Source organism: Alternaria ventricosa, assembly GCF_023758065.1.
Source record: "Alternaria ventricosa strain BMP 2768 chromosome Unknown scaffold_3, whole genome shotgun sequence".
Lineage (NCBI taxonomy): Eukaryota > Fungi > Ascomycota > Dothideomycetes > Pleosporales > Pleosporaceae > Alternaria > Alternaria ventricosa.
Genome location: NW_026055683.1, coordinates 44,978 through 69,179, shown reverse-complemented (window position 1 = coordinate 69,179; position 24,202 = coordinate 44,978). Strand labels below are relative to the sequence as shown.

Below are 24,202 nucleotides of genomic sequence, written 5' to 3'. Positions count from 1 at the left end.
GATCAAAATAACGCGGTAGCTGGCTGCGCGCCCCCAGCCGTGAGCGACCCAGACCCAGACTCTCAAACATGCACGCTGCGCCGCTGTCAAATGGGACGCCTGCAATATGATGCTCGTCTCCTGTCATTGCACCCTGAGCATTGCTTCTCCAGCGCACCCAGAGGCCCCAAACGCTCAGGTGCCGACTGTGCGCGTCGGGCCCAGCCAAGCAAACAATGACGCTATGCAATCGGGCTTGAAAACCGTTCGCATGCCGCCAACAGGATCGCTGCTGGCTGCGCCAACGGCCCACCAACACGACGCCAATCGTTGCCGCTTCCGACGCTTACTCACGCTCGCTTGCTGTGTGTACTGCTACACGATGAACGAAGAACGTCGTAGAATACCACGTCGACATCCTGCATAACGATCGCAGCTTTCCAGCGTTCGTCCCGTGACGCGTCTAATTTTAATCGCTCTAGCTACATTAGGCGCCTCGTAAACGCATTCTTTGACTATCGCCCGTCATCGAGGCTCCACGCCGAAGCGCAGCCGGCCCGCGATACGCACTACCCCTCAATCCATTGCGATAGGGCACGATAGGCGTTAGTCTCGATCGATCAAGCACATGTAGCGGTTTCATCAAGTTTGACAGGCAAGACACGTACACATGCAATCAGGGAATAGTTACAAAGATTCGTTTCTTCATAAAACTAGCTATGACTAGCTGACAATTAAGGATTGAACATTACTGTTGATGGTGTCTATCCAAACAATACAGATCTCAACGACTTGTCTAAGAAGTGTAGTCGCTGGTGTCCATCTCGGCAGTAAGCAACAACTTACGCGAGCTAGCACCGACGTACACCGTCTTGGGGTACTCGGAGATGACCCAGTTCTGGGCAGCGACGTCCCAGTTGCTGATGTCACGGCGGGTGATGTCAGCGTGGAAGGTGGCGCTCATGCCGGGCTGGATGCTCAGACGGTCAAAGGCGCGGAGCTGGACCACGGGGTCTTCAGGTCCACCGAGAGCAATGTAGCACTGAACAACTTCGTCACCAGCGACGGTGCCGTTGTTGGTGATGGTGGCCTCAACAGTGTAGAGGACATCCCACAGCTGAGGGTTACCACCGGGAGCACCACCAGCGGCGATGCGAGCCTGGGGTGAGCCATCAGTGGAGCCTTCGGGCCACGTGTAGTCGACACCGTACTCAGGGTCTTGCGACGCCTCAGCAAGGTCAGTCGAGTTCAGGTAGGGGTAGATGAAGGTGGCCGGGCGGGTGAAGTTAGCGGGGAACTGGTACTCCTCGATGTTCCTGCTGTAGTTGCCGAGAGTAGGGGCAGCGATGGTCTGACCAGTAGTGGGCTCGTATGCGCCAGCAGGCACCTTGGTAACACTGATGTTAGAGTATTCGAAGGTGGTGTAGGAGAGACCGAAACCGAACTCGTAGATAGGAGTGATGTTCTTCTTGTCAAACGCACGGTAGTCAATGAAGACACCCTCGTCAAAGTTGTCCTGGGGGCTGCCGTGGCCGTTGGTGGGCTCGTAGGTGACATCAGGGCCGTACTCTTCCTGGGAGCTGCCAATGGTGAAGGGAAGCTTGCCACCGGGGTTGTGGCGGCCGTAGAGGATGTCGACGATGGCGTTACCAGACTCTTGGCCGGGGAGACCAGCCCAGAGAATGGCAGTGACGTTCTCGTTGTCGTAGAAGTTGTTGACAAGGACGGGTCCGACAGAGTGGATGACGACAATGGTGTTGTTGCACAGTGCCGACACGTTCTGGATCAGAGTCTCACCGTCTTGCCAGACAGTGAGGTTGTTGCGGTCACCCATGTTACCGTCAACGGTGATGTAACCTTCACCAGAGTCTGCGTTGACAAACACGATAGCGTGGCTAACCTGGCTAGCCATTGCCTGGATCTGCGCATAGGCCCAGTTGTCGGTGACGGAGGTGATGACACCACCGTTGTCAGTGACCTCGCGCTTGATGGACTCGAGAGGGGTGACCAAGTAAGGGAAGTCAGCGGTTCCCGATCCCCAGCCCATGGCCAAGGTACCGTTGTCACAGCCACGGTCGGCGCATCCGTTGGGACCGTACTCGTTCTCACCAGCATCGTTACCGAAGACACCAGTCCACTTCTCGTTTCCGGTGAGAGGAAGGACGCCAGAGTTCTTGAGCATGACAGTCGACTTGGCAGCAGAGCGGCGAATGGAGCGGAAGTGGTCCATGCGAACGTCAATGTGCTGGTTGACGAGCTTGTTGCCAACCTGTGCGTAGTAGTGCTCGTATCCGTAGGTGTCGCGTTGCCAGCTGTCGAAGTTGACAGGGATGGACTCGTCAAGGCCGACGTAGTAGTAGGCGGCCATGATACGGACAGCTGCATCGTCGAGACGCCACTGGGGAACGGTACCGTTGAGGATGGAGATGGTCAGGTTGGTTCCCCAGAAGGACTGGCCGGAGTTGAAGTCGGTGTCACCGGGCATAGTCATGTCCAAACCAGCCAGGGTGGAAGAGACACCAGAGTGCTGAGCATCCCAATCAGAGACGATGAATCCTTGGAAGCCGAGTTCGCCCTTCAGGATGTAGTTCTGGAGGTACGAGTTCTGGCAGACCTGGGAGTTGTTGACCTTGTTGTAAGAGCACATGATGGATCCAGTTCCAGCACGGATGGCGTCGGCGAAAGGCCACAGGTAGAGCTCGTGCAGAGTCTTGTCATCCAAGTTGGAGCTGATGGCATCGACGAAGCCAAAGTCCTCGAAGTTACCGGGCTGGCGGAAGTGCTCCTGCTCGTTCATGATGAAGTGCTTGGTGCAGGCGATGACACCAGCGTCCTGGATACCGCGGACGGTGTCGGCGACAGCATGGCCAGTCAAGACTGGGTCAGGGGAGAAACCTTCCCAGTTACGCTGAGCAGATGTTAGTGAATGTCAAGGCAATCGAGTCGAATAACTTACTCCACCCTTGGGATGGCGACCAAGAGGACCGATAGCAGGGCCGAGCTGCACATCGACACCCTTTGCGCGGTGCTCCTGACCCATCTGATAACCACGACGGTAGAACTCGCCACGGTCCCATGATGCAGCGATAGTGCCACCTGCAGGGAATGCAGAGACGTAATCGGCGAAACGGATACCCAGAGGGCTGTCTTGCAAGCAGAGAGGGTCGAAGTCGAGACGGGGGATGGCGCCAACGTTGCCAACGCAGGCGTCACTCTGCCATCCAGTTCCGGTAGTGAGGTTCACTTTCTCGATGAGAGTAAGCTGGCTGACAAATGCCTTTGCCTTGGTGATGGCATCAGCCCAGTCGCCGGTGGTGTCCTCTGCCCAGCTATTTACGAGTCAGCAACTGTGTTCCAGATGTGAAGTTCGGTCGTGTCGCGATGCAACTGCCGCATGTGAAAGCTTGGTGGAGCCGGCGCTCCTTCGCTCTTCCCCACACCTGTCAAGCCCACTTCTACGGCTAATGACCTGTAAAATGCCGAAATTTGTACGTACGGGCTGGGGTAGTATGGAGGACTCTCAGCAAAGTTCAATGGACTGCTGGTGTCGTTGGAGCCCGTGTTGTTGGAATACTTGTTTATGATCAGCGTAAGCTCGTAAACACGGCTGCCGGGGTGAATTGTACTGCGCGCAGAAAGGGGAAGAGGGCCACAACAAGATGCGCAAGATCGCGCAGCATCTCTGCAGCTTGATAACAAATATCTCGCAGCGCCAACGTCGTTGTGGTGCGTAATTAGGGAATGTGCAAACATACCTGGGCGTGGGCAAGGCCCGCAAACAATGCTTGTGCAAGCCACAGCATGGCGTCCGGCTGGCTGGGAAACGCGGCGATTGAGATGCAAGAACACAGTAATATAAATCTACTGTGGTAGTATGCAAGTAGGAGTTGAGAGCGCTCGCAGACACAGGCCTAAAGTCCCGGGCGCCATGACAGCTTTATTCACAGCCGCGAGCAGCAAGTGACATGGGCAGGGCATAGCTTCCCCAGCGCCCAGCTACCCGTCCCCTAGCACCATGCGCCGTCACGACCCCAGGCGCAAGCGGCTGCCTCTTCTTCTGCGGGGGACGTGTGCAGAACCTGCTGATCCCCGCCCCTAAGCCCTCAATGACTCGATGGAGCGCACCCCGGGGCCTCCGCTGTGTTCTTCTGGCCCCGATGTTTCCTTGGAAGCCCCATCACATGGTCCGTCTCCAGTCAAGACTGCTGCGCATATGCAGCGACCATCGACTTCTCGCAGCTGCATCACGTCAGGGTAGCTCCACAAGGGAGAAGAAGAAATATTGCTTCTCTCCCGTCTCCCTTGAGCTACGTGCACGGGCGCGTTGAATGACCCTGGCCGTGTACATCGTCATCTACCTACGTCAACCCCGGACGTGCATATAAGCTCACACTCAAAAGCCCTTTCCGAGCGCCACAGAACAGCCAAGCTCACGGTGGGAGGTGCGTGAGGCGCCCTGTCTCGCTGGCTCAAGACGTCCAAGGCCAGGGCAAGACACACAGTGCGGGGTTGGTGTCGTATTCGAGCTTCCATGCTTCCGTCTTCAACTGCGCCGCAAAGCCGCAAACCTTGGTCTCTAGCATCTGCTCAGTAGCGTCTGCTGTGAGGTCCGACATTCCGTTGGGCTGAGAAATCGGCGGTATAGCTCCTCGGGGTAGACCCAGTATTACCTGGAGCACCCGCATTATACATTGGCGAATCCTCGGGAAAACTCTTTGAGGACATGCTCCCGTTTTGCAAGCTCACATTTACGTCCGGACCGTTGCCTCGGCGTTTGCTGTCGAGCAACTAGCAGCCGACCAGATGCGCTTGAGAGCTTTTCCACCGGATGATCTAGTAAGCACCAGGACGCTCTCGTGGGCCGCCCCACTCGGCAGGTGGTACAACGAAAGTCACTCACGTCACTGATCTGGTCTGAGTAACTTGACCCCGATACTGACCCATTTGTGCTACACCTCTTCTCTCAGAGCAGCATCGCGTCAATACCAAGCGGATACACGAGCCGACGGTACGTCGTTCGGCATGTCGTCTACCATCCGCCATGCTTGGCTGTGTCTCTCAATTGGTTACTACGTTGCAAACGGTACAAAGTACCTTGAATGTCAAAAGTACCTCGCGGTACACCGATAGTCTGCGATCCCTACCCAAGAACATCGCTAGCCACGTTGGCTCCGAGTCCTAAGAATACCAGCAATATCCGAGTACCCGTTTTCCAGTGTGACGATCGCAACTTAATCAACGTAGTCGCGGTGTGTTAGCTTCGCGCTTTCAAGGCACATCGCTGGTGGTGGTCAATCTAGATGTCGTCGTCCTGTGCAAGGACTTGCATGAGTCGTTCACGCTATATACCCCGCTCCGCGTGGAAATAGCACCTATTACGTCTAGCCTGCAGAAGTCTACCAGGTTTTAGCCTCTAAGCGCAGTCCGGGTGAAGACGACCATTTGCGCCACATTCCACGATGCTGATGCAAGAGATTGGAGTTCTCTCTTGGAGTTGTGCCCAACGGGGCAGGCTTACTCAACATCATCTCGGTGCGGTCAGATTGAATTGCACCGGGCCGTCATCTTATATCCGCAGTTGAGCCTAGCCTATAGCCGAGCCTTTCGAGATAATTTGGATCACATATCACGTATTACATCGAACTTTTCACTGCCCGTCGAACTCCTGAACTTACCTCACAGAGTCTGCTTTTCTCCTTTCAGACCTAAATCGGATCAAGTCTAGCATCTGTTTGATGCAGCGCTATAGGGACTCTTAGCATCTGCAAAGGACAATCGATCGCTTTCGGAGATGCGCCTTCATACGCGTGCGTGGCTCAGGGTCTGGCTAGCTTCGAGAATTGCGCATTGATGACGAAGCATGTCTGGTCTCCAACTGGCGAAAGATCGCGAACAGAAGATTTTGAGCTTTACAGCAACTCAGATACGCCTGACTCGGCTCTGTAAGCATGTGTTTGAGGACGAAGGGTACTGAGCTACAGAGCTGGACACCTACCCATCGTGCCGGTACACGCCATGATCTTTAGGATGCCCATGTGATCTTCATCGGATGGTAGCGACAAGAGACGGCTCCAACAACTGTTTACGATCAGGCGTACCGCGACACAAATGTGGATGATGGGTTATGGCGAATACGGCTTTCGAGTGTGAAAGCTAGCGAAAGACGAAGCACCAGATGGCGCTAAACCTGGTGCGGGGTTGGTGGAGTTTCTAAAGTAGGCCGCCTGCTGGCTGTGCACGACATCATACCTCACTCGTATGCGCGCCTCTTCTACTAGGAAGGGCGCAAGGTACATCTCTCGAGGTTCAGTTGTCGTGCGTGCCCCTATCGGAGTTGTTTGGCTGAAGGGCGAAGGCTCGTGATCTGACGTCATGGTCAGCCCTCACCATGCTCTCACAGGACTTCATGAGTCTCGGAACATTGGTTGATCGACCAGCATACATTGTAGAGGTACTTTGGATACGTCTCCAGGCCACAGCCTCATTAAAGCTAGGAGATGCTTGGTATCTGTGGGGTACTGTGATGAGTCTCGTCGAAGCCAATGGCTGTCAGCGCCGCAAGGCTGCCTGCAGGCAGCACCACTGCGCCTTCCGTTGAGTCAACAGCCTTGAGTCAAACCTCGCACATTCAACTACATGCCGTTCTCTATTTAAGTTGATGTTGTGGACATCTTTATGTGACACTGTCGCATAAGCCATCTCGTTTACCATGGGTTCCAAGTTTTCTCGAGCGGTACGGCCGCAGGTGAATGCTGCTGCCTTGCCAGTCGCAACTGCCCACCATCACGACATTGACCATGCAAACGCGCAAACGCAATGCCAAGAGGCCACATCACGGGTCTCAGACCCTTATTGTTACGACGATATCAACGTTGCAAGCTCGACCACCCCACCAGTAATTCTGCAAAGACGCAACAGCGCACCCGCCTTATCATCTCATTCCGCGCCTTCTGTCGGTATGGAACAAAGTACCACCAATCCCTTCCTGATCCGCTACGAACAGTATCGACTTGCGTTTATTCGAGACCATCCCAACGAACCGGCTCCGCAGCCAGCGCTTACCCGGCCCCGTTCTCCTCCAGCACCAGCACCACCACAGCCCACTCTTACTTTACCACTACCTGAAGTACAATGCATCATATGCTGCACAGAATTACCAGATACTAAGAATTCAAAACACGTGAAAGAGGTCGTCAAGCCTTGCAGACAATGTGGCAGTACATACTGTGGGTCGTGCATCAAGAGGATGTTCACCGAATGCTGCAAAGATACCACGCGCATGCCTCCGAGGTGCTGCGGTCAGATCCCAATTCATTACGCAAAACCACATCTGACGAAGGAGGAATTTGTCGAGTTCAAATCGAAGTACGAAGAGTGGCTCACGCCAAATCCATTTTATTGTCCAGTGCCAACCTGCTCGGCCTTCATTCCAGAACGACTCCTGCCCGATCGGGCAACGAAAAAGAAAGGGAAGCGCGCTGACTCTGGTGTTGGAACGCCAACGTTGAACGTCTTTGCGTGTCCAACCTGCTCAGCTGAGATCTGTCTCGAATGTCGGCAAGTCGCTCATCCGGACGCTATATGCAATATCTCTGAATTCGGCATCGATGCAGAAACTACAGAGCTACTGAAGAGCTGGGGGTATAAGAGGTGTCCAAAGTGCGGCCATGGACTGAAACGAATGTACGGTTGTCTACACATGGAGTGTCGATGTGGAGCGCACTTCTGCTACATGTGTATGGGCGAGCCGGAAGACTGTGGCGGAGCGTGTAATGAATATGGGGAAGACGACGGCAGTGACGGCAACATCACGGAGTCTGATGAGGGCGAGTCTCCATCTGGCACGAACGATGCATTGGCGCTATCCAACGAGACATCTCAAGCGCAAGCGACCGTTGGCGCAGCAGCGATATCGACGCCACAGCCAGCGCCTCCCCGTAATCTTGATGCTGGAGGGCCTCGTTACTGGGAGGATCAAGATCTAGACTTTGGTGAAGAGCCAGGGGAAGACTACCAGGACCGTTCATGGAACTGTGACCACAGCTTCGAAACCTACAGAATTCCCCTCGCAAAAGCTCTAGTCAACGATTCCGCGGCTGAGATGGAGTGTGTAAAATGCTGGTGCTCGATACATCCAGAGATCGAAGCACCGAACACCGCAGTCGATGAGATGAAGGCAAAGACCGTACCCGCAGGTATAGTACGAAGAGCCGGTCGAGGGTTCAGAAGGGGTAACGGACCAGGGCGAGGGCGCGGTCGTCCACGCGGCGCATACGCACCTCCTCGCGGTCTCTTCCAAGCTGGTGATGCCATTGGAACAGCGCCCCATCTTACTACTTCCGTCGCCTCGCCGCTATCTGAAAGCGTGCCCATTCGCGAAACCTCGCCCATGGAGGATGTCCAGTACTCTTCCGGCCGCGTGGTAGATACCTACGGCAACATCATCGCGACATCAGAGATCGAGCTTCGACGTCGAGCATCCGATGCATCTTTCGTCACTGATGCCGTTCCTCCACAGGCGAATGGAAAGGCTCAGACTAAGGCTACTTTCAATGCCCCATCGACCATCTTCTCCATGAAGTTCAGTCTCGCCCATGAGTGCGTTAATTGCGCCTTACTCGTGTGCGCATCGTGCAAAGACGGTATCTTGGCTGCTGAAGAGGGGAAGTGAGAGTCCTGAACCTTTCCGTACCTCTTACTTTACACGGATCTTTGCAGCATTTATTAGCATGGGGAATTCGACTTTGCACTATAATGGCGTTACGGGCATACGGCTTTCCTTTCCATAGTTTCAAGACGCTTTTCAAATGAAATGGGAAGATTTGAACACTTATTTATCGAACGGCATATAGCAAGTAATTGAAGCACCCTTCTATGCATCTCAAAATGATGATTAGTGCTAGAGAACATCATGGGGTTGCATGTGGATTGTGTAGAGGTTTTGCGGTAATGTATGTGTCTCGGTCAGCGATTACATGCTTCCTTAAACAGCTACTGCGCAGTGAAGTTTGATTGAGTGGTTATATCGAGTTGAATCATCTTCGTTTAAGGAAGCGACGTCAATCTTTCCATGGCTCTATGGCCCTGCTGTCTCGGTACCTTTGTTCACCCACATATGTGCTGCATGCCTACGACTTCAGACCCTGTTCACTCTTCACACACTGAGTGCTGAGCTGTCTCATGATACTTCATAGACCCAGTTTGACATCTAGAATTCCAGTGTGCCTCGATGTAACATAGGTACCACTCGTCCTTCATACAAGCATCTATTAGAGACAAGAGCGTGAGGGTGTCATCAAGGTACACGTGTTCATCAGATACAATTTTTTATTCTTGTTCATAGAAACGTACTACCACACACAAGAAGACCAACTGGGGAATCAAAACACTTGCAAAGGTTGAGCTCAAGTTCACTACATTCGTGGTACCGGTAGATGTAAGTATTTTAGCCTGCCGACATCTCTGTTAGAGATTCCTTGATATTGTGCTTTCGCTCTCCGTTCGCTCGTCCCGTCATGAGATAGCTTATTCATTCGTTCATTTCATCCACACTTGACTGTCGGATGCAGGTATGTCCTGTTTTCAGGCCGAAACCAAGGTTGACGCAATCTATGCGCCCAGGCTGGGGAAGGCGCTGGAATCGGTGATGTTGATGTTGGACTGGGCACCGCCGCGGCCTCCACGACCACGAGCCTCGCCACGTCCACGACCCTCACCGCCACGGCCACGTCCGCGGAACTCGCCACGACCTTCGCCGCGACCACGTCCCTCGCCACGGAATTCACCGCCGCCACGGCCACGACCGCGGAACTCGCCACGGCCTTCGCCGCGACCGCGTCCTCCTCGGCTGCCGCCCTCACGGGGAGGGGGAGCAAGCATGCGGTCACCGTCGAGCTCGACGTGGACCTTCTCCTTGCGGGCGCGCTCGCGCTTGGCCTTGCCTTGGGAACCGGCCATGAAGTCCTCTTGCTCCTCACGGGCGAGAGCAGTGCCCTCGGGGAACTTGGTGCTGCTGCCCTCGTTGGCCTTGCGGACGTTCTGGGCGGCGAGAGAGAGCTTCTTCTCGGCGAGCTCAGCGAGGTAGGCGGCGTAGGACTTGCTCTTGTCCTCAGGCTCGGCATCGGCCTCACCCTCAGCGTCCTCCTTGATGGCGTCCTTCTCTTCAGCCTGAGCCATGGCCTCTCCGGCCTGCTCGTCAGCCAACTCGGCATCGCCGTCCTTTCCGCCCCAGCCGTGTGCGGCCTGCTTGTCGTGCTCGCTGGAGGTTGTTAGATATGGGCGTGATATGATATGGGATTTCTTACGCGATGCCAGTCCTGCTATGACGGTCACCCTGAGCAGCGCCTCCGCGACCTCCACGTCCACCGCGACCGCGGCCACGCTGTCCACCACGAGATCCAGTGCCGGTAGGCTCTGTAGAACGTCAGTATAGGTACGAATCGACCAGTGACAGGGCACTCACCGCCAGATCCCCTGCCGCGGTTCTTGTCAGAGCCGACGCCGCGATCCCGGAATGCTGTGCTGCGTTAGCATTTGTCCATTGAATCTCCCGCGAGAATGTAGAGCATGGGGTTTGCTCTTTGTATCCGACGTACCGTTGTCGTTGGCGTTGTCGGACTGCTTGGCACGGTTCTGGTTGCTCGTCCTCTCGGGCATGGGCTTGGGGGCATCGGCTCCATCGCGCTTGCCGTGCCTCATGACGGGCTTCTCAATCGCCCTCGTCGGTGGGTCAGCCGGCCTGTCGGGGTCGAGCTCGGGGTCATTGCCTGCGGGGTCGTGAGTGAGAGTTCGGTGCCTGTGCTGTGCGCTGCGACATACCCAGCAGCTCGTAAATGTTCTGCAGTTGAAATTAGCATCTTGAAGCTGTCTACTGTGGTGCAGGCCTTCTCGCAACCCTCAATGGAAGGCGCGAAGCCGGACCTGATGGTGGGGTGAGTTGTAGCTTACCTTGGAAGCAATTTGCGACATCTTGACGGATTGGAGCGCCTTTCGCGCTTTGCCCTTCTAGATGCACAATCTGCCGGGAGAGAAAAAGAATGCGAGAGCTTGCCCTACAGATTTTAGGGACGTGGCTCTCAGAAGTTGACTCGCGAACGGGGTGATAGGCGCGATGTTGCGGGCACGAGGTTTTGGTCAATCGAAAATGGCCGTGGGTTGCTTCCGTAAGCGAGTGTAGTGGGGCTAAGACTATTGGAGGCACAAAGAAACATGAGCGCTGCGGTTCTTGCCGCATACAGCGCTTCACTCGATTCTTGTGCGACGGCAGCTCAAAACAAAGTCTTGAGGCACATGGTATTCACTGTAGCCAGCCCGTTAATTTGCAGCTCTTGCGCCGCTGGCGAGTCACTGATTGATTCGAATGCGCGTTCAAGCGCACGTCATTCCGAGGCTGTTTCACCCGTGCAATGCTTTTTGTCAGGAAAAGCAAGTGTGAATGCTACCAGTGCAGCTCCAGAATGCGACCGCGTTGCTGTAGTGTCGCGAGATGTGAAAAACCTGACTTGGCATTGGTTAAAGAGCATGAGCGCTGTCACGGTGTTGTGGGAAGTATGAGGGGGTGCAACATTGACTCGATAGTTGCAGCCGACTGCATTACAATATGTACAAAGCATCGTCCCGCCTTCCAGTGTCACTAGACGGGCAGCGAAGCCAGAGTGAAACGTATGGATGAGAAGTATTCACCCGCGTCCATAGCAATAACCCCAAGCAATTTCCATCACAAATACAGATGTCGTAAACCTGCCCCAGGTCGAATGATAACTTTTTGTAGAATTTCCTCGCACCGAGACTCGTGGTCTCATGTTGAACGCCGTCGTACCGTCGTGACACATTGTCGATTGGGTAAAAGCAGTTGTTGCGCCCGCTAAACAACGTCATGGGAGGGTATCAGTCGGTGGTTCTCCAATTCGGTCCCTGATAACTCCAATATAGCCTCCTCCCCCTATCCTTTGCTCCTCATATCATCATCTACTCTCATACATCGTAGGGAAGTGCATGCTGGCCGAAAGTCCAAAGGGGTCGGCATCGAGCATGGGGTCGTACGGGTCGAAGAGGTGGTTGTTGCTCATGCCATTGTAGGCATGGCCTCCGTCGTTGGGCGCCAAGGCTGCTGGGCTTGTGAAGGGAGGGTTCTGCGAGGGCGGCATCGGTGGTGGCATGTTGTTCGACGGCGGGAAATTTTGTTGCGGGAACGGGCCAGGGCCAGCGGAGTGGTCGCTCGGGTCGTCGTGGTCGTAGGAGTCGGCTTGTTCCTCGTACTCCTGCTCTATAACACGAAATCAGCCTAGGATTACAAAGCCCTATACTTAAGAGGGGATAGGAAACGGGTCAGCTTGCCGAGTTGACTCATGTGGTCCGTGAACTGTGTCTGGTAGAAAGACGTAGGACCACTGCTCTGAGTTATGCCGTTACCGTTGCTGCCAACAGTAGACGCGCTTGCTATGCCATTTGCGGGAGCCTGGTTCGTTACGAGCGAAGGGCGCTGAGCACCCATCATGGGAGTGAAGTTTGATCTAGGCGGCTGTGGCCGTAGCGGCTGCTGCTGTTGGTGCTGCTGCTGCTGCGGAGGTATGGGCCCAAAGTTGGGAGACACTGATTGACCATGAGGTATGAAGCTGGGCGAGCGCGTTGCTGATTGAGCAGGCGACGAGAGATGCGAGCCAGGAGTGGGTTGCGACAGTGGTGAACGCTGAATCGGCCCATCCGGCTGTATCATGGGCAAGCCATTGACGCTATCAACCTTGGGCGGGCCTTGGAGCGAGCGCCGCTGTTGTTGTCTGTTCAATATAGCACGTTGTTGGAGAGGCGCCTGGTTGGGCGAGGTGTGTGCAGACGCTGGGGCTCTGGTCGGCCCCAGGTTTGGACTGCCAGTCTTCGCGCGCAGCTCGGCCTGGACGTCGATACCTGGTGGAGCAAGAGGTTAGCGTGTGTACCCTGATAGATAGACGTCTTGATAAGATTGGGGCTACCTTTCTCTAGCAGAATCCTCTCGAGTAGAGAATTCTTATACCGGAGCATAAGGCATTCGTCGGCGGCGTTGCGGTGACTGTTCTGCAGGTTCTGCAGCGTGTCCTCATGGTGCTTTATGGTGCTCTCCAGCTGCTTGATGTACTCTGTACGGCGCTCACGGAAGGCGGCTTGAGCCTGTCTATTGCGCTGCTTGCGCTCCTCTGAGGTGGCATATATCTTACGACGCTTGGTTAGTCCTATCTTCGACATAGTGATTGGCGATTCAATTGCTGCAGCCATGACAGGCAAGGCAATTGGCATCAGGAAGGCTCACAGGTTTACGGCCGCCTTTGCGCTTCTGCTGCTGGGGCTCTTCCTGGGTATATGTCTCCGCCAGACCAGGTTCCGGCGACGATCCGATAGAGTCGGTCGAACCATCGCGCGAAGCCTCTGCCTTGCCCACGGGGGCCGTCATATCTGTTACGAGACTATCTCCCATCTACGGCCACCGTACCCCTCCGTCCTGATAGAGGGGCACCGAGGCGCCAAGAGCTGCGAGAGATGCGACAAAGGCAGGTCGAAGGAGATAGCAGGAGGCTCTGGTCGCTTAGACGCGCTTGTGCTGGGCAGCCGCAGCGCCGGGTCGAAAATCGATACGGTTTGTATGGGGTTTTGATAATGTATGATAAGAAGAGGGCGTTCGGGCCTGTGTGTGGTCGCGCAGTAGTTGTGAGGTAAGCTCTTGGGTAATGGAAACAGAGATGGGCTCGAACGGAGGGGCGGAGTGCTGGACTTGAAAAGGCGGGCGGACCACTCTCTGATGCCCAGATCAACTCCTCCCGTGTGGTTAAAGCTCGCTCGACTCGCCTCGCCCCAGAAGGCTCCTTCTCAGGCGCGCAGCAAATGGCAGCCGTGCTCCCGCTGCTGGGCACTTCGCACGCGCAATGACGGCCAAGCGAGCGGGTGCGCGGTTGGCCGAACGCTCAGAATTTTCTCGCGGGGTGCTCACGCTGCATCACGGCTCTCTCTGTGCCAGACGCCTGGTGGACGACGCCGGACATGGCTGCCCCAGCCGAGCTGGATCGCGATGCCCCATGCGGCGTAGCCTGGTGTTTAGCTCCCGCGCCACTAGAAAGTTTTGTAGCCTTTCTCCGGCTTCTCCATGGACGCGCAGGCAGAGCGCGAGCCTGGGATTGTTATCTAGCAGGCGTCGCCCGTTCGAGCGCGATCAACTCGCGACGTGTATGCGTCTGTCTGTTTTCATCCACGCGGCCATGAAGTCTTCCCGTGAAAAGCAAGCAACCAGCCGTCGTCGTCGCATCCACGCCAGGCCACCGACGTCGGAGCGCGCCCCTGCACCGGGGCCACGCACCTCGCCCTTATGAAGTCACCCTACTCGCGGACGGCATAGGTAAGGCTGACGAGCAGGTTCCATTTGGATGATCTGATATGACGAGGATTGCATTATCGGCTCAGCTGGCGATAACGATCGATGCGACTGCAGTCAATTTATACGACATGCCTCACCGATGAACCTTGGACGTCGCTCAGCCGTGACCAGGACAACGCCAGCAGCCATCACGCTCCAAACTCCCAGGGTCATCACGTGGCCAGCCCCGGGGTCGCTATGGGCCCTACTAGTGGATGCCAGATCTTGGAAGAAGGAGCCACCAACGGTTGAATCTGCCGTGTGCATTTGCATACCACCACCGCACAACTGGTATCTGGACACGTTATTCCGCCAGCGCAAGCACCGGCTCCCGAACCGCTACCGAAGTCTGGCCTGGGGATCGCCGAGGTCGTTGCTTTATGCACCACATGAGCTCTGTTGGCCCGAAGCAGCCGTAGCGTCACGACGCTTTTTCTCGGCTGAGCAAGCAGGTGACCCATGGGGCGGGCGGTCGAGACTCGTACGAGGAGATTAGTTGCACCCTGTCGCATCGTGACCTTCCAGCCGTTGCTCGAATAGTCGAGACTCGTCAAATCGGCAACGGACATTCGGCATTGCCTAGGTGCGGACTGTCGGATTCCACACTTGAGTGCTTTTGGACAGAAAGCATCAAAGTGCCAATTGACGCCCGCGCATGTACAGTATGAACTGAAGTCCCGAAAGTATATCCTGCACACGTAGAGCTTTGCGAGTATAAGACTGGCCTGAAAAGGTACCCTCACTGAATCGCTGTAGAACACTTCACAGACATGAGATGTGAGCTGAGTCCTCATTAACGCGCCTGAGTACGATGCTCAATAATTTCAACGTAGTGAGATTTGCTCTTTCCAAATGTCAGGTTTGTTCCTGCCAACTCCAACCACCACGTGCGGTACAATCGTGTCAAGAGCGAGTTCACACGGGCTCCTTCTCTCACTCCTAGATGCAATGTTACGAGAGATCGTGACACCCGACCTCCACCATGCACACCTCAGGCGACAGTCCTCACCCCTACCAGGATATCCAAGCATCGCATAGTCTCATATGACTTCCATCCTGTTTTCAGCAGTATAGATCCCGCATCAATCACTCGGTCAGCTTCTAGCTAGTCGCCAGCTTCGCGCGCAGTCTATCGTTCACGAGGTGCTCGGCGCGATATCGTTCTCAAAGCATTGCTGACGGTAGGTAGCAATGACCTTTTCCGAGATCGCGGGACGGCTGCTGAAAGGGTCAGGACACTCGCAGCCGCCGCCTGGCAAAGAGCACCTAATCGAATCTCATCCTTCGCCAGAGCGAGCCAGCATTTCCTCCTTTCTAGCTTCGCCCGAGTCAGACAACGGTCATATCACAGCCCGCGAAGGCATGCTCAGCATCCATCTTGGCGAACAAAGAGGGCATTCCACCGCCTCTTCGTGGGCGAAACCTAGACCTTTATCAGACATTCGCGAAGTCACCGAATCAAGCTTTGCAGACACCCTACCTCGGAACGCCCTGACAAATAACTTTCCACGAAGCACCTCTCGCACGGAGATGTCGCGGAAGCCCTCTGTCGCGGCGAGACGACGTCCGAGCAACGACAATCGGTACGGCGAAAACGTAGAACCTGACAGAAAGAATAGCATCGAAAGCAACGGCATAAGATCCACCCACAGGGGTCGGACGTCTAGATCACCATCACCATCAAGTCCCGCAGACAACCACAGCATATCGAGCATATACAGCATACCAGCCGGCACCGTTCCGCCACGATCGTCCTCGCGACCTCGTGCACCTAGCGCTTCTCGAACCCGACCGCCACAGCAGATACCACCTATACACATAACCCAAGCGACTGCGACGAACACGCTCAGCGCCATACCTACTATACCGTTTCCGCCTCCTAGCAATAATACCAATACTATCATTCGGCATGGCCAATCGCAGTCCCCCTTGCGCCACATTGTGACTCGCCTTGACCCCATAACTCATGACACCCACCGACGCATACCCTCCAGAACATTTGTTCGTGATCCACTATCGAAAGAGCTGCTAGAGTTCCCATCACACCGACATCCGCGAATCGACCTTGGCCTGGACTTATCCGCAGGCATTTTCGTGGGCGGAGGCTCCATCGAAGGGACTGTCCAGATAAACGTCGACGATGCAGAGCGAATACGTCATAGAAGGACTCTGGACATTGCTCGGATATCTATCGATCTTCTTGGAACGGAGGAAGTGAGCGGCAACAGACGAGCTGTCTTTCTGAACCTCGCTACAGAGCTCATTGATGAGCGAAACCCGCCGCCTCAGAACATGGTAGATACCCAGGAGCCAATAAGCTCGGCAGATCTTTTTTGGCATTTAATGCCTTCTACGACCAATCTCGCGTTCAATCTGAGCCTACCTCTCAACGTTGGTCCTCCTCCTTTCCATTCAAAGAACGCGAGAATTCGCTACATACTTTGCGTATCACTTCTTATTCGCGATCAAGGAAGACAGTACATTGTCAGGACTTCCGAAGATGTCACAGTGCTCTCAGTGTACGATCGTATGAGGCACCTAACCTTTCAATGCCTACTCTCACAGTGCTGACATGCACGCAGCTGAAAAGGCACTCATGTCGCTACCTAGTCCACTGACTGCATCAGACGAGTGGATAAAACCCCGAGAAACCACCGTCGAAGTTGTGCGCGTGACTGCAGGCTTGCATCGACAAGTTTGGGTCAGCGGAACTAGTCTTTACGTCGATGTTCATGTCGTCAACAACAGTCGCAAGCTGGTCAAAAAGATCGAGCTTCAGTTGGAGAGGGACATACTCTGCTATAAACACGTTTGTTATGCGAGCTTGACATACCATCTTGTCATGATGCTAATGAGAGTGCTTTGTAGGTTGCTGCAGCTACGATGGAGAAGTCTGCGGGTCAGGCTCGCATCTTTGACAGCAACGAGCGGTCTATCCTCAGTAAAGCAGTCGTCAAGCATGGCTGTGCCGGCTGGAACGGTGTTTCTGCACAGCAGACTCATATCAGGACCTGTGATCTCGAGATACCCCGTGGCCACGGTACGGTGAAGTGTGGTATGTACATTGGCACGAAGTCGTGTACTTGGTACCTAACCAAGACAGGCAAATACTTTGAAGTCAGATACTTCTTGAACGTCATTGTAGCCAGCGGGCACACGTCAGTATTGCCGTCACTCTCACCGACCAAGCTGACTCCCTGCAGAAAGCTCGTCACCGTCCAACTACCAATCGTACTCATCCACATGGTGCGTCTCACTAACACCCTCCACCGCATCCACTAATCACCACACCCTCAGAACTCTCTCGACGTGGTCCCCAACTCCGTCGCCCAAGTCGCCATGGCCATAGAAGAAAAGCGCACAGCCCGCCACTCTCCACCACGCCTGGGCCGCCGCCCATCCCAATCCGTCCAAGGCCGCGCATTTGCAGCACCACGCATGCAATCCCTAGAACGCATGCGCGCACGCGACGAAGCCATCCAAGAACTCGGCCAAGCTCTCGAGCAAAGCCCCCGCAAATATGGTCTCCGCCGCGCAAACTCCAACTTTGATTATCACACCCCGCCTTCCAACCGCAAAGGCAGGATCCTAGGCGATGGCGAAGCAGCAGATCTCCAAGACCGTCTGCGGCGTGTACGGTCAAACGAGACGATTGGATCACGACCACCCACCTTACACAGAGTCAACTCTACGCGATCGAGACGCGGCGCTGCATCGGCTTTTGGATTCCGAGAAGCAGAGGTTCGAGAGGACATTGAACTCGGGGGCTTGGGTGCGTCAGGCGATGGGCCGTTGAAGGAGAGGTTGGAGAGAACTAGTGATCGGCAGTATCGGTTCAGCAAGAAAAAGAGCGTGGAGAAGTGGAAGGGGGTGGCGAACGTGGGTGTTGGGTGGTTGAAGGGGAGTGGAGTTAAGGATGAGAGGGAGAGGGACGGATGGGTGTGATGTGCGCACTTTGTTCCCCTTGATAGGCTTCCTGTTCTTTGGATAGCGCGTGGGTCGCGTTGAATGATGATCAATTTTCCCTTTAAATCTACTTGACTCTGCCTTCGTCACACACGATGGAGGTTTGAGAAGTGACCGAGAAAACGGTCAAAAGTTAAGGTAATGTTATTTAATTTGGTCTGTCCGATGACAGCCCGAGTGCTTCAATGTATGATACAATCATATCTCATAGTAGTCATTAGCCCCCTCTCCATCTTCCTTATGCATTATCATACAGTATTATACACGGCGTGTCGAGGTAGTCGTAACATGAGGACCCCCGCAATGGTGGAGCCTCGTGCAGCTGTAAAGCTTATGACCTGCTCTTCGCGAGCTCAGACTGAGCAGTCGACGTAGGCCCACCCTTGACGCGCTCTCCACCCGTAACCTTCTTCTCTCCCTCAGTGATGTCGTGTAGCGCCTCGCTGGTAATAGGCTCCTTGGCGTGACTCTGCGCCTGCGCAGTGGGACCTCCAGGTACGGGACCGTCCTCGCCCGTAAGCTTCTTCTCCGCATCGGTGATCTTGCTCAGTGTCGACGAGTCCAGCTTTCCTGAGGCGTTGGAAGTGTTGGCGCCAGTAGTGTTGTTGTTGGAGGCTGCTGAACCAGATGTGAAAGCAGACTGAGCGATGGATGTAGGACCTCCTTTCATGACTTCATCGGAACCGGTGAGGACCTTCTCGCCCTCGGTGATGTCGTGGATGACTTGTGCAGTGAGGTTCTGGCCAACGTGCTGCTGGGCTTTCGCGGTAGGGCCGCCCTTGTGTGGCTCGTCCTTGCCGGTGATCTTCTTCTCAGCAGCGGTGATCTGCGAGATGAAGTTGGAGTCGACCTTGACGGACATGATGCGTGTTGTTGTGAAAGAGCGGTGGTTACTGAGGTCGTTGATGTTGTTCTTGAGCGGTGCTCTTTGCGATGTAATGCGAGCTGCTGGTCGTGCTGCGAGGAAAACGTTGCGGTTGATACGGAGGAGTCTGGAAGCCATTGTTGCTGCTTGTTTATATGTCGATGGGATAGTAGACTGGAAGCTGCAACTGTGTGAGGTGTGTAGGCGGATTATGTAGTGTGATGGAGTACTGATGTAATGCGAAATTGATATCGTCTGAGGTGTGCGCTCAACGTGACGTTTACTATGGGGAAAGATGGATTGCAATGCGCATTTGCAACTTGTCGGTCTGCCCGTGCACCGCAAATCTCTGCATCAATGGCGACGACATCGTGCTGATGACCCTGAGATGCAGGTACCACATCTCCGATGGACGCGGCGACTGTGCGATGCGCGCGCATCATGTGGTGGAGCCATGATGTCAGCATCCTGGGGAACTGCGGCCATGACGATTCGGGTGCACTAGCGGTGAGCTAACATGGCGATGCGATTTAGGGGTCCAGATGAAAACTTCACAACATCAATTACGACGCGATCAATGCAGAAAGTAGTTGCTCAGCTACTGAAGGGTCTTTGTTGCGGGCGCAGTTCACTTCGGTCTGACGTTTCGGAGATTGCGGAATTACCGGCTTTGGTGGCGCACGTCAGACCATACGAGGTTCTCGCCCGTTGCTTGATTGCAACGCCATTGGATATCAGCAAGTATCGTTTCGGTCGCACCTGCTTGTACGGCATGCGTTACGCCTTGCTACGTTGCGTGTATACAGCCAGTTGCTCCGGTATGGCACTCGCGGCGATAAGGTATGCGACGGAACGACCATGAGGCCGCTGCTGCAGAAGTTGGTAGCCATATAATGAGTTGGCGTATTGGATGCTCCGTGCATGAAGTATATAACAGGACAAGAAACTATCTCATCGCTGTGTAGTCCTTACGAATCAGATTCTCAGCTTGTTGCTACCTAGGTACACTCCTGCAATGTCATTCATCAATCCAGCAGCACCCGTGTCTCTTCTAGGCAGACATCGCATCCTCAGTCCCACGGCAGCCGTCCGGGTCTCGCCTCTTTGCCTCGGTGGCATGAACTTTGGCGAAGCATGGAAAGCCACTCTCGGAGAATGCACCAAAGAAACGGCCTTTGTAATGCTGGATTACTTCTACGAGCAAGGCGGCAATTTCATCGACACCGCCGTCAATTACCAGTTCGGCGAGAGCGAAGAGTGGATTGGTGAGTGGATGGAAGAGCGAGGAGTCAGAGATGAGATGGTGCTTGCGACCAAATTCACTGGTATGCAGATTACCGATAGAGAAAAGGAAGGCGGTGCGAGGTGCAAGAGTAATTATGGAGGTAACAGCGCGAAGAACATGCATACAAGTATGGAGCGTTCGCTGAAGGCGCTCAGGACTAGCTACGTCGATATCGTGAGTTCCTTATCCGGGCTCTGTATCCCGCTACGACTGTTATGATTGACTGCCTCATAGTACTACGTCCACCTGTGGGACTCAACAGCCTCCATACCAGAGCTAATGAACGCACTCAACGACCTCGTATCCTCCCGTCGAGTACTCTACCTAGGCATCTCCGATACCCCAGCCTGGATCGTAGTAAAAGCCAATTGTTACGCCCGCCAACACGGCCTTCGCCAATTCTCAATCTACCAAGGCCGCTGGTCCGCTGCCGACCGTTCCTTCGAGCGCGAAATCATCCCAATGGCACTAGACGAAGGCATGGCCCTTGCACCATGGGGCGCTATTGGCGGAGGAAGCTTCAAGACAAGGGCGCAGAGAAAGAACCCAGAAGACGGCGGCAGGAAGATGGAAATGATGGTCATTGGCAACGAAGAAAAGGTTAGCAACGTGCTCGAAGATATCGCAAACGCAAAGTCTCCGGTTCCGCCCATAACTTCCGTCGCTCTCGCATACGTTACGCACAAGTCGCCCTATGTTTTCCCCATTGTGGGCGGTCGCAAGATCTCGCATCTAGAGGGCAATATCCAGGCTCTTGGTATGAGTCTTACGCCTGAGGAGATTCACCAGATTGATACGGCTTATGGCTTCGAGATGGGGTTCCCGCATCAGTTCCTGAATCCAGAGAATAGAGCAATTATGGGGCCGGAGGATAATCGATATGCGAACAACATGGGGGTTCTGGATCATGTCAAGGGGCTGAAGCCGATTCCGCCGCATCAAGTGGCGGTAGACGAGAAGTGACTGGTCTTTCCGTTGGAGCAGGTGGCCTGGTATTTGCCGACAAAAGATTGCATATGTTAGCCCGTAGAGACTACGAAAGGTGAACGGGATAAGGCATACATTACAAAGAAGGAGCGCGAAGGCCTCAGAAGCTTTCCTGTTATGGAGACTGAAGAGACAAGTCAGTCTGTAGCTTTCCTCTTCCACTCTCGTCATGAAAGTTCGATCACTGAGACTAGACGTCGATTGCAACCGCATTCATTCACTTTTTGTATGTGCCAAGGAACGGAGTTGCAGCCTTCGCTTCCTCCTGCTAGTCGCGATCCGTTTGTACCTCTTCATGTACCGTTATGCCTGCCATCTTAGCTCTAACACATATCCTTTAACGCGGACTGTAAGTACCCACCAAGCCCAGAGTATGATTTCAACACCACTTCTTAATGTCTGAACTGACTCAAAGAGAAGCCACATGCAACAATGTCTTCTTCACTACTCCGTTCCGCCAGCGCCAACGTTCGCGTAGAAGACGAGGTCTGGGACATGATCTTTCCTGACGCAAAGACCGAGAAGTACCAAAACAAGGCCGGAGATGCCGCCCAGTCCACCGAAGGCATCACCGCCAAAGACATCGACATCCGAGATTGGCCCTTTACAGACCGCAAGAAACTCGAGTCCGAGTACGAACAAATCAAACTTGTAGTCGACTTCGAGCTCGTTACGACAATGTCGAAGCCACTGTTCCGCGCGACTTCGACAAAGACCAGCGAACTCCTCGTAAATGGTACCTTCATACTACCCGAAGCTACTGACGCAGACGCGATGTGTGGACTCATCGAATACCTCGAGGACATGATCTCAAACCCTGCTAAACCCTCGCCATTCATCCTCCATCTACCCATGATAATATCTCTGGGCGTATGTGCTGCAGCCTCTGCCCTCGGAATGGACAAGTACGTCGACAACCTATACAAAGAGTGCGAAGACCTCCTACGAACATGCATACCCTCCTACGCAACCATCACCGCCATCACAACCTTCAGGACTCACACAAGATACTTTTCCCGCCTCTTCCGCATCCTCGTAACCAACCTCGCCATAGGCCTCTCGAATAACGCGATACCGGATGAAGTAGGCCTCGAGGCGTATTGCATGCGCAACCCTGTTCTGGACAAGGCAATCAAGAGATCACATAAGAGATACGGTAGTTTGGAGTTGAGAAGGATATATTGGGAGCGCAAGAATGGGAAGTGGGAGCCGGCGGTTTGCAAGGAGATGGCGGAGGCTCAGGCGAGGATTGATTGGGATAGCTTGTATGATGGGCCTGCTAGGGATAGAAAGTAGAAAGTAGAAAGTAAGATGGCGAAGTGTCACTCATATTTGCATGTTGATGTTCCCGAAGTAAACATCATAAAAAATAATTCAGGGCTGCCAACTCACTTGATCAACATCAACGCTATGTCTCTTCACTGCGCTCTCATTTACCCTTCCCAATAGCCTCAAAAGCATACCCCCTCGCCCCTGCCGTCTCCCTCATCCTCCAACTCTCAATATACCCCTCCACATCCTCACACCCATTCTCTTCCCCCGGAACAGGCTCCCCCCACGTCCCCCAATACGGCACAACACCCGTCCACGTCTTCTTCACCAACTCCTTATCCGCCAAATCCTTCCTATCCTCACTCGGCCCACCCGTCCTAACCTTCGCACTCGCACTCTCAACCCTAACCCGAAGTATACTCGTACTCTTCAACTCCGCACTACTCGGGGGCACCCTACTCTTCTCCCAACGTTCCGGCAACATATTATCAGTAATAGCTTTCATAGCGTACAGCGCTTCGCCCGCATCTTCGACGAGCTCGGCGTATCCGTAGACGATGGCGGAGCGGTAGTTGCAGGAGTTGTGGAAGGGGGTTAGGGAGAGGACGAGGCCGTCGAGGAAACTGGCGGCTATGGTTATGGGGAGGCCGGGGGTGGAGGTTTCTTTTGAGGACTTGAAAATGCGGCCGGAGACGTAGCCGTGGATGTAGAGGGATTGGGGGGTGGAGGTGGGGTCTGCGGATTGGTTCTGTGCGGTTGGGTTAGTGGATCGCTGGTTTATCCACTTGTGGTCTCTCTGCTTCGTGGTGGTGTGATAGAAGGAAGTGACCTACCTCGTAATTCCCCGTACATCCCAACATAGGCAAGACCACCGGGAAAGGGTGTTCTGGGTCGACAAAGGAGACGTGAAGAATTGGACAGGCGTCTACTAGGCTGTGGATTGTTGCGTAGTCGTATGTGCCTGGGTTTATCGGCGTGAGCATGTCTCTTGAGTAGGTAGGAAAGAGAAGTCGACGAACGTACCTCGATTCGCCAATCGACCGAGTTTGTTGACGGCGGTTTTGGGGTACTCGGGTGATGCCATCGTGTAATGTCTTTTGCCCGATCGTTGAAGTATCTTCGTTCTGACCGCAATGAAAGATTGGCAAGGGAGACAAAGAGAGAGAGTGATGCTGGGGTCTGAAGTCGAACTGGAGCGCAACGGTGTGCGAGGTTCAATCAAGCTTTGTACCTTTCCCTCTAAGATTTCTGTGACTCCTAACTCGTGACTCTTTCAACACACATATATGCACAGACGCACGACGCTCATCAGGCAAGCCATTGTACACGTCCAAAGCGTCTGGAAGGATGACGGCACCCGGCAGGACTTGCTGCATGCGGAAGCGGGGCCGTAATCGTGTGAGTAATCATTGGTGGATGGCGTCTACACTGCGCGACTACCATACCTCGCGTACACGGTTAGGCGTGTAGG

The 24,202-nt window shown here is 54.4% G+C and overlaps 9 protein-coding genes across 9 annotated transcripts; 4 read left to right on the top strand and 5 right to left on the bottom strand.

The window, feature by feature from the left end:
• Positions 1–775: 775 nt before the first annotated feature.
• On the bottom strand, positions 776–3,782 carry J4E93_001963 (uncharacterized protein; the record flags this gene model as incomplete). The annotated part of the gene is made up of 4 exons (XM_049339911.1): positions 776–2,887; positions 2,936–3,308; positions 3,476–3,552; positions 3,735–3,782. The coding sequence occupies 4 exons, from the start codon at positions 3,780–3,782 to the stop codon at positions 776–778; spliced, it is 2,610 nt and encodes an 869-aa protein (XP_049202233.1).
• Positions 3,783–7,678: 3,896 nt separating this feature from the next.
• On the top strand, positions 7,679–8,650 carry J4E93_001962 (uncharacterized protein; the record flags this gene model as incomplete). The annotated part of the gene is made up of 1 exon (XM_049339910.1): positions 7,679–8,650. One exon carries the CDS (start codon positions 7,679–7,681, stop codon positions 8,648–8,650), a length of 972 nt encoding a protein of 323 aa, XP_049202232.1.
• A 938-nt stretch (positions 8,651–9,588) lies between these two features.
• J4E93_001961 (uncharacterized protein) lies at positions 9,589–10,947 on the bottom strand (the record flags this gene model as incomplete). The annotated part of the gene is made up of 6 exons (XM_049339909.1): positions 9,589–10,237; positions 10,284–10,392; positions 10,442–10,495; positions 10,575–10,745; positions 10,798–10,816; positions 10,927–10,947. The coding sequence occupies 6 exons, from the start codon at positions 10,945–10,947 to the stop codon at positions 9,589–9,591; spliced, it is 1,023 nt and encodes a 340-aa protein (XP_049202231.1).
• A 995-nt stretch (positions 10,948–11,942) lies between these two features.
• On the bottom strand, positions 11,943–13,197 carry J4E93_001960 (uncharacterized protein; the record flags this gene model as incomplete). Its single annotated transcript, XM_049339908.1, has 3 exons — positions 11,943–12,244; positions 12,304–12,882; positions 12,948–13,197. 3 exons carry the CDS (start codon positions 13,195–13,197, stop codon positions 11,943–11,945), a joined length of 1,131 nt encoding a protein of 376 aa, XP_049202230.1.
• Positions 13,198–16,699: 3,502 nt separating this feature from the next.
• Positions 16,700–18,301, top strand: J4E93_001959 (uncharacterized protein; the record flags this gene model as incomplete). Its single annotated transcript, XM_049339907.1, has 6 exons — positions 16,700–16,883; positions 16,939–17,165; positions 17,225–17,411; positions 17,460–17,514; positions 17,560–17,602; positions 17,654–18,301. The coding sequence occupies 6 exons, from the start codon at positions 16,700–16,702 to the stop codon at positions 18,299–18,301; spliced, it is 1,344 nt and encodes a 447-aa protein (XP_049202229.1).
• Positions 18,302–18,653: 352 nt separating this feature from the next.
• Positions 18,654–19,325, bottom strand: J4E93_001958 (uncharacterized protein; the record flags this gene model as incomplete). Its single annotated transcript, XM_049339906.1, has 1 exon — positions 18,654–19,325. One exon carries the CDS (start codon positions 19,323–19,325, stop codon positions 18,654–18,656), a length of 672 nt encoding a protein of 223 aa, XP_049202228.1.
• An 877-nt stretch (positions 19,326–20,202) lies between these two features.
• On the top strand, positions 20,203–21,435 carry J4E93_001957 (uncharacterized protein; the record flags this gene model as incomplete). The annotated part of the gene is made up of 2 exons (XM_049339905.1): positions 20,203–20,646; positions 20,707–21,435. 2 exons carry the CDS (start codon positions 20,203–20,205, stop codon positions 21,433–21,435), a joined length of 1,173 nt encoding a protein of 390 aa, XP_049202227.1.
• A 456-nt stretch (positions 21,436–21,891) lies between these two features.
• Positions 21,892–22,755, top strand: J4E93_001956 (uncharacterized protein; the record flags this gene model as incomplete). The annotated part of the gene is made up of 1 exon (XM_049339904.1): positions 21,892–22,755. The coding sequence occupies one exon, from the start codon at positions 21,892–21,894 to the stop codon at positions 22,753–22,755; it is 864 nt and encodes a 287-aa protein (XP_049202226.1).
• Positions 22,756–22,888: 133 nt separating this feature from the next.
• Positions 22,889–24,040, bottom strand: J4E93_001955 (uncharacterized protein; the record flags this gene model as incomplete). Its single annotated transcript, XM_049339903.1, has 2 exons — positions 22,889–23,479; positions 24,032–24,040. 2 exons carry the CDS (start codon positions 24,038–24,040, stop codon positions 22,889–22,891), a joined length of 600 nt encoding a protein of 199 aa, XP_049202225.1.
• Positions 24,041–24,202: the final 162 nt, after the last annotated feature.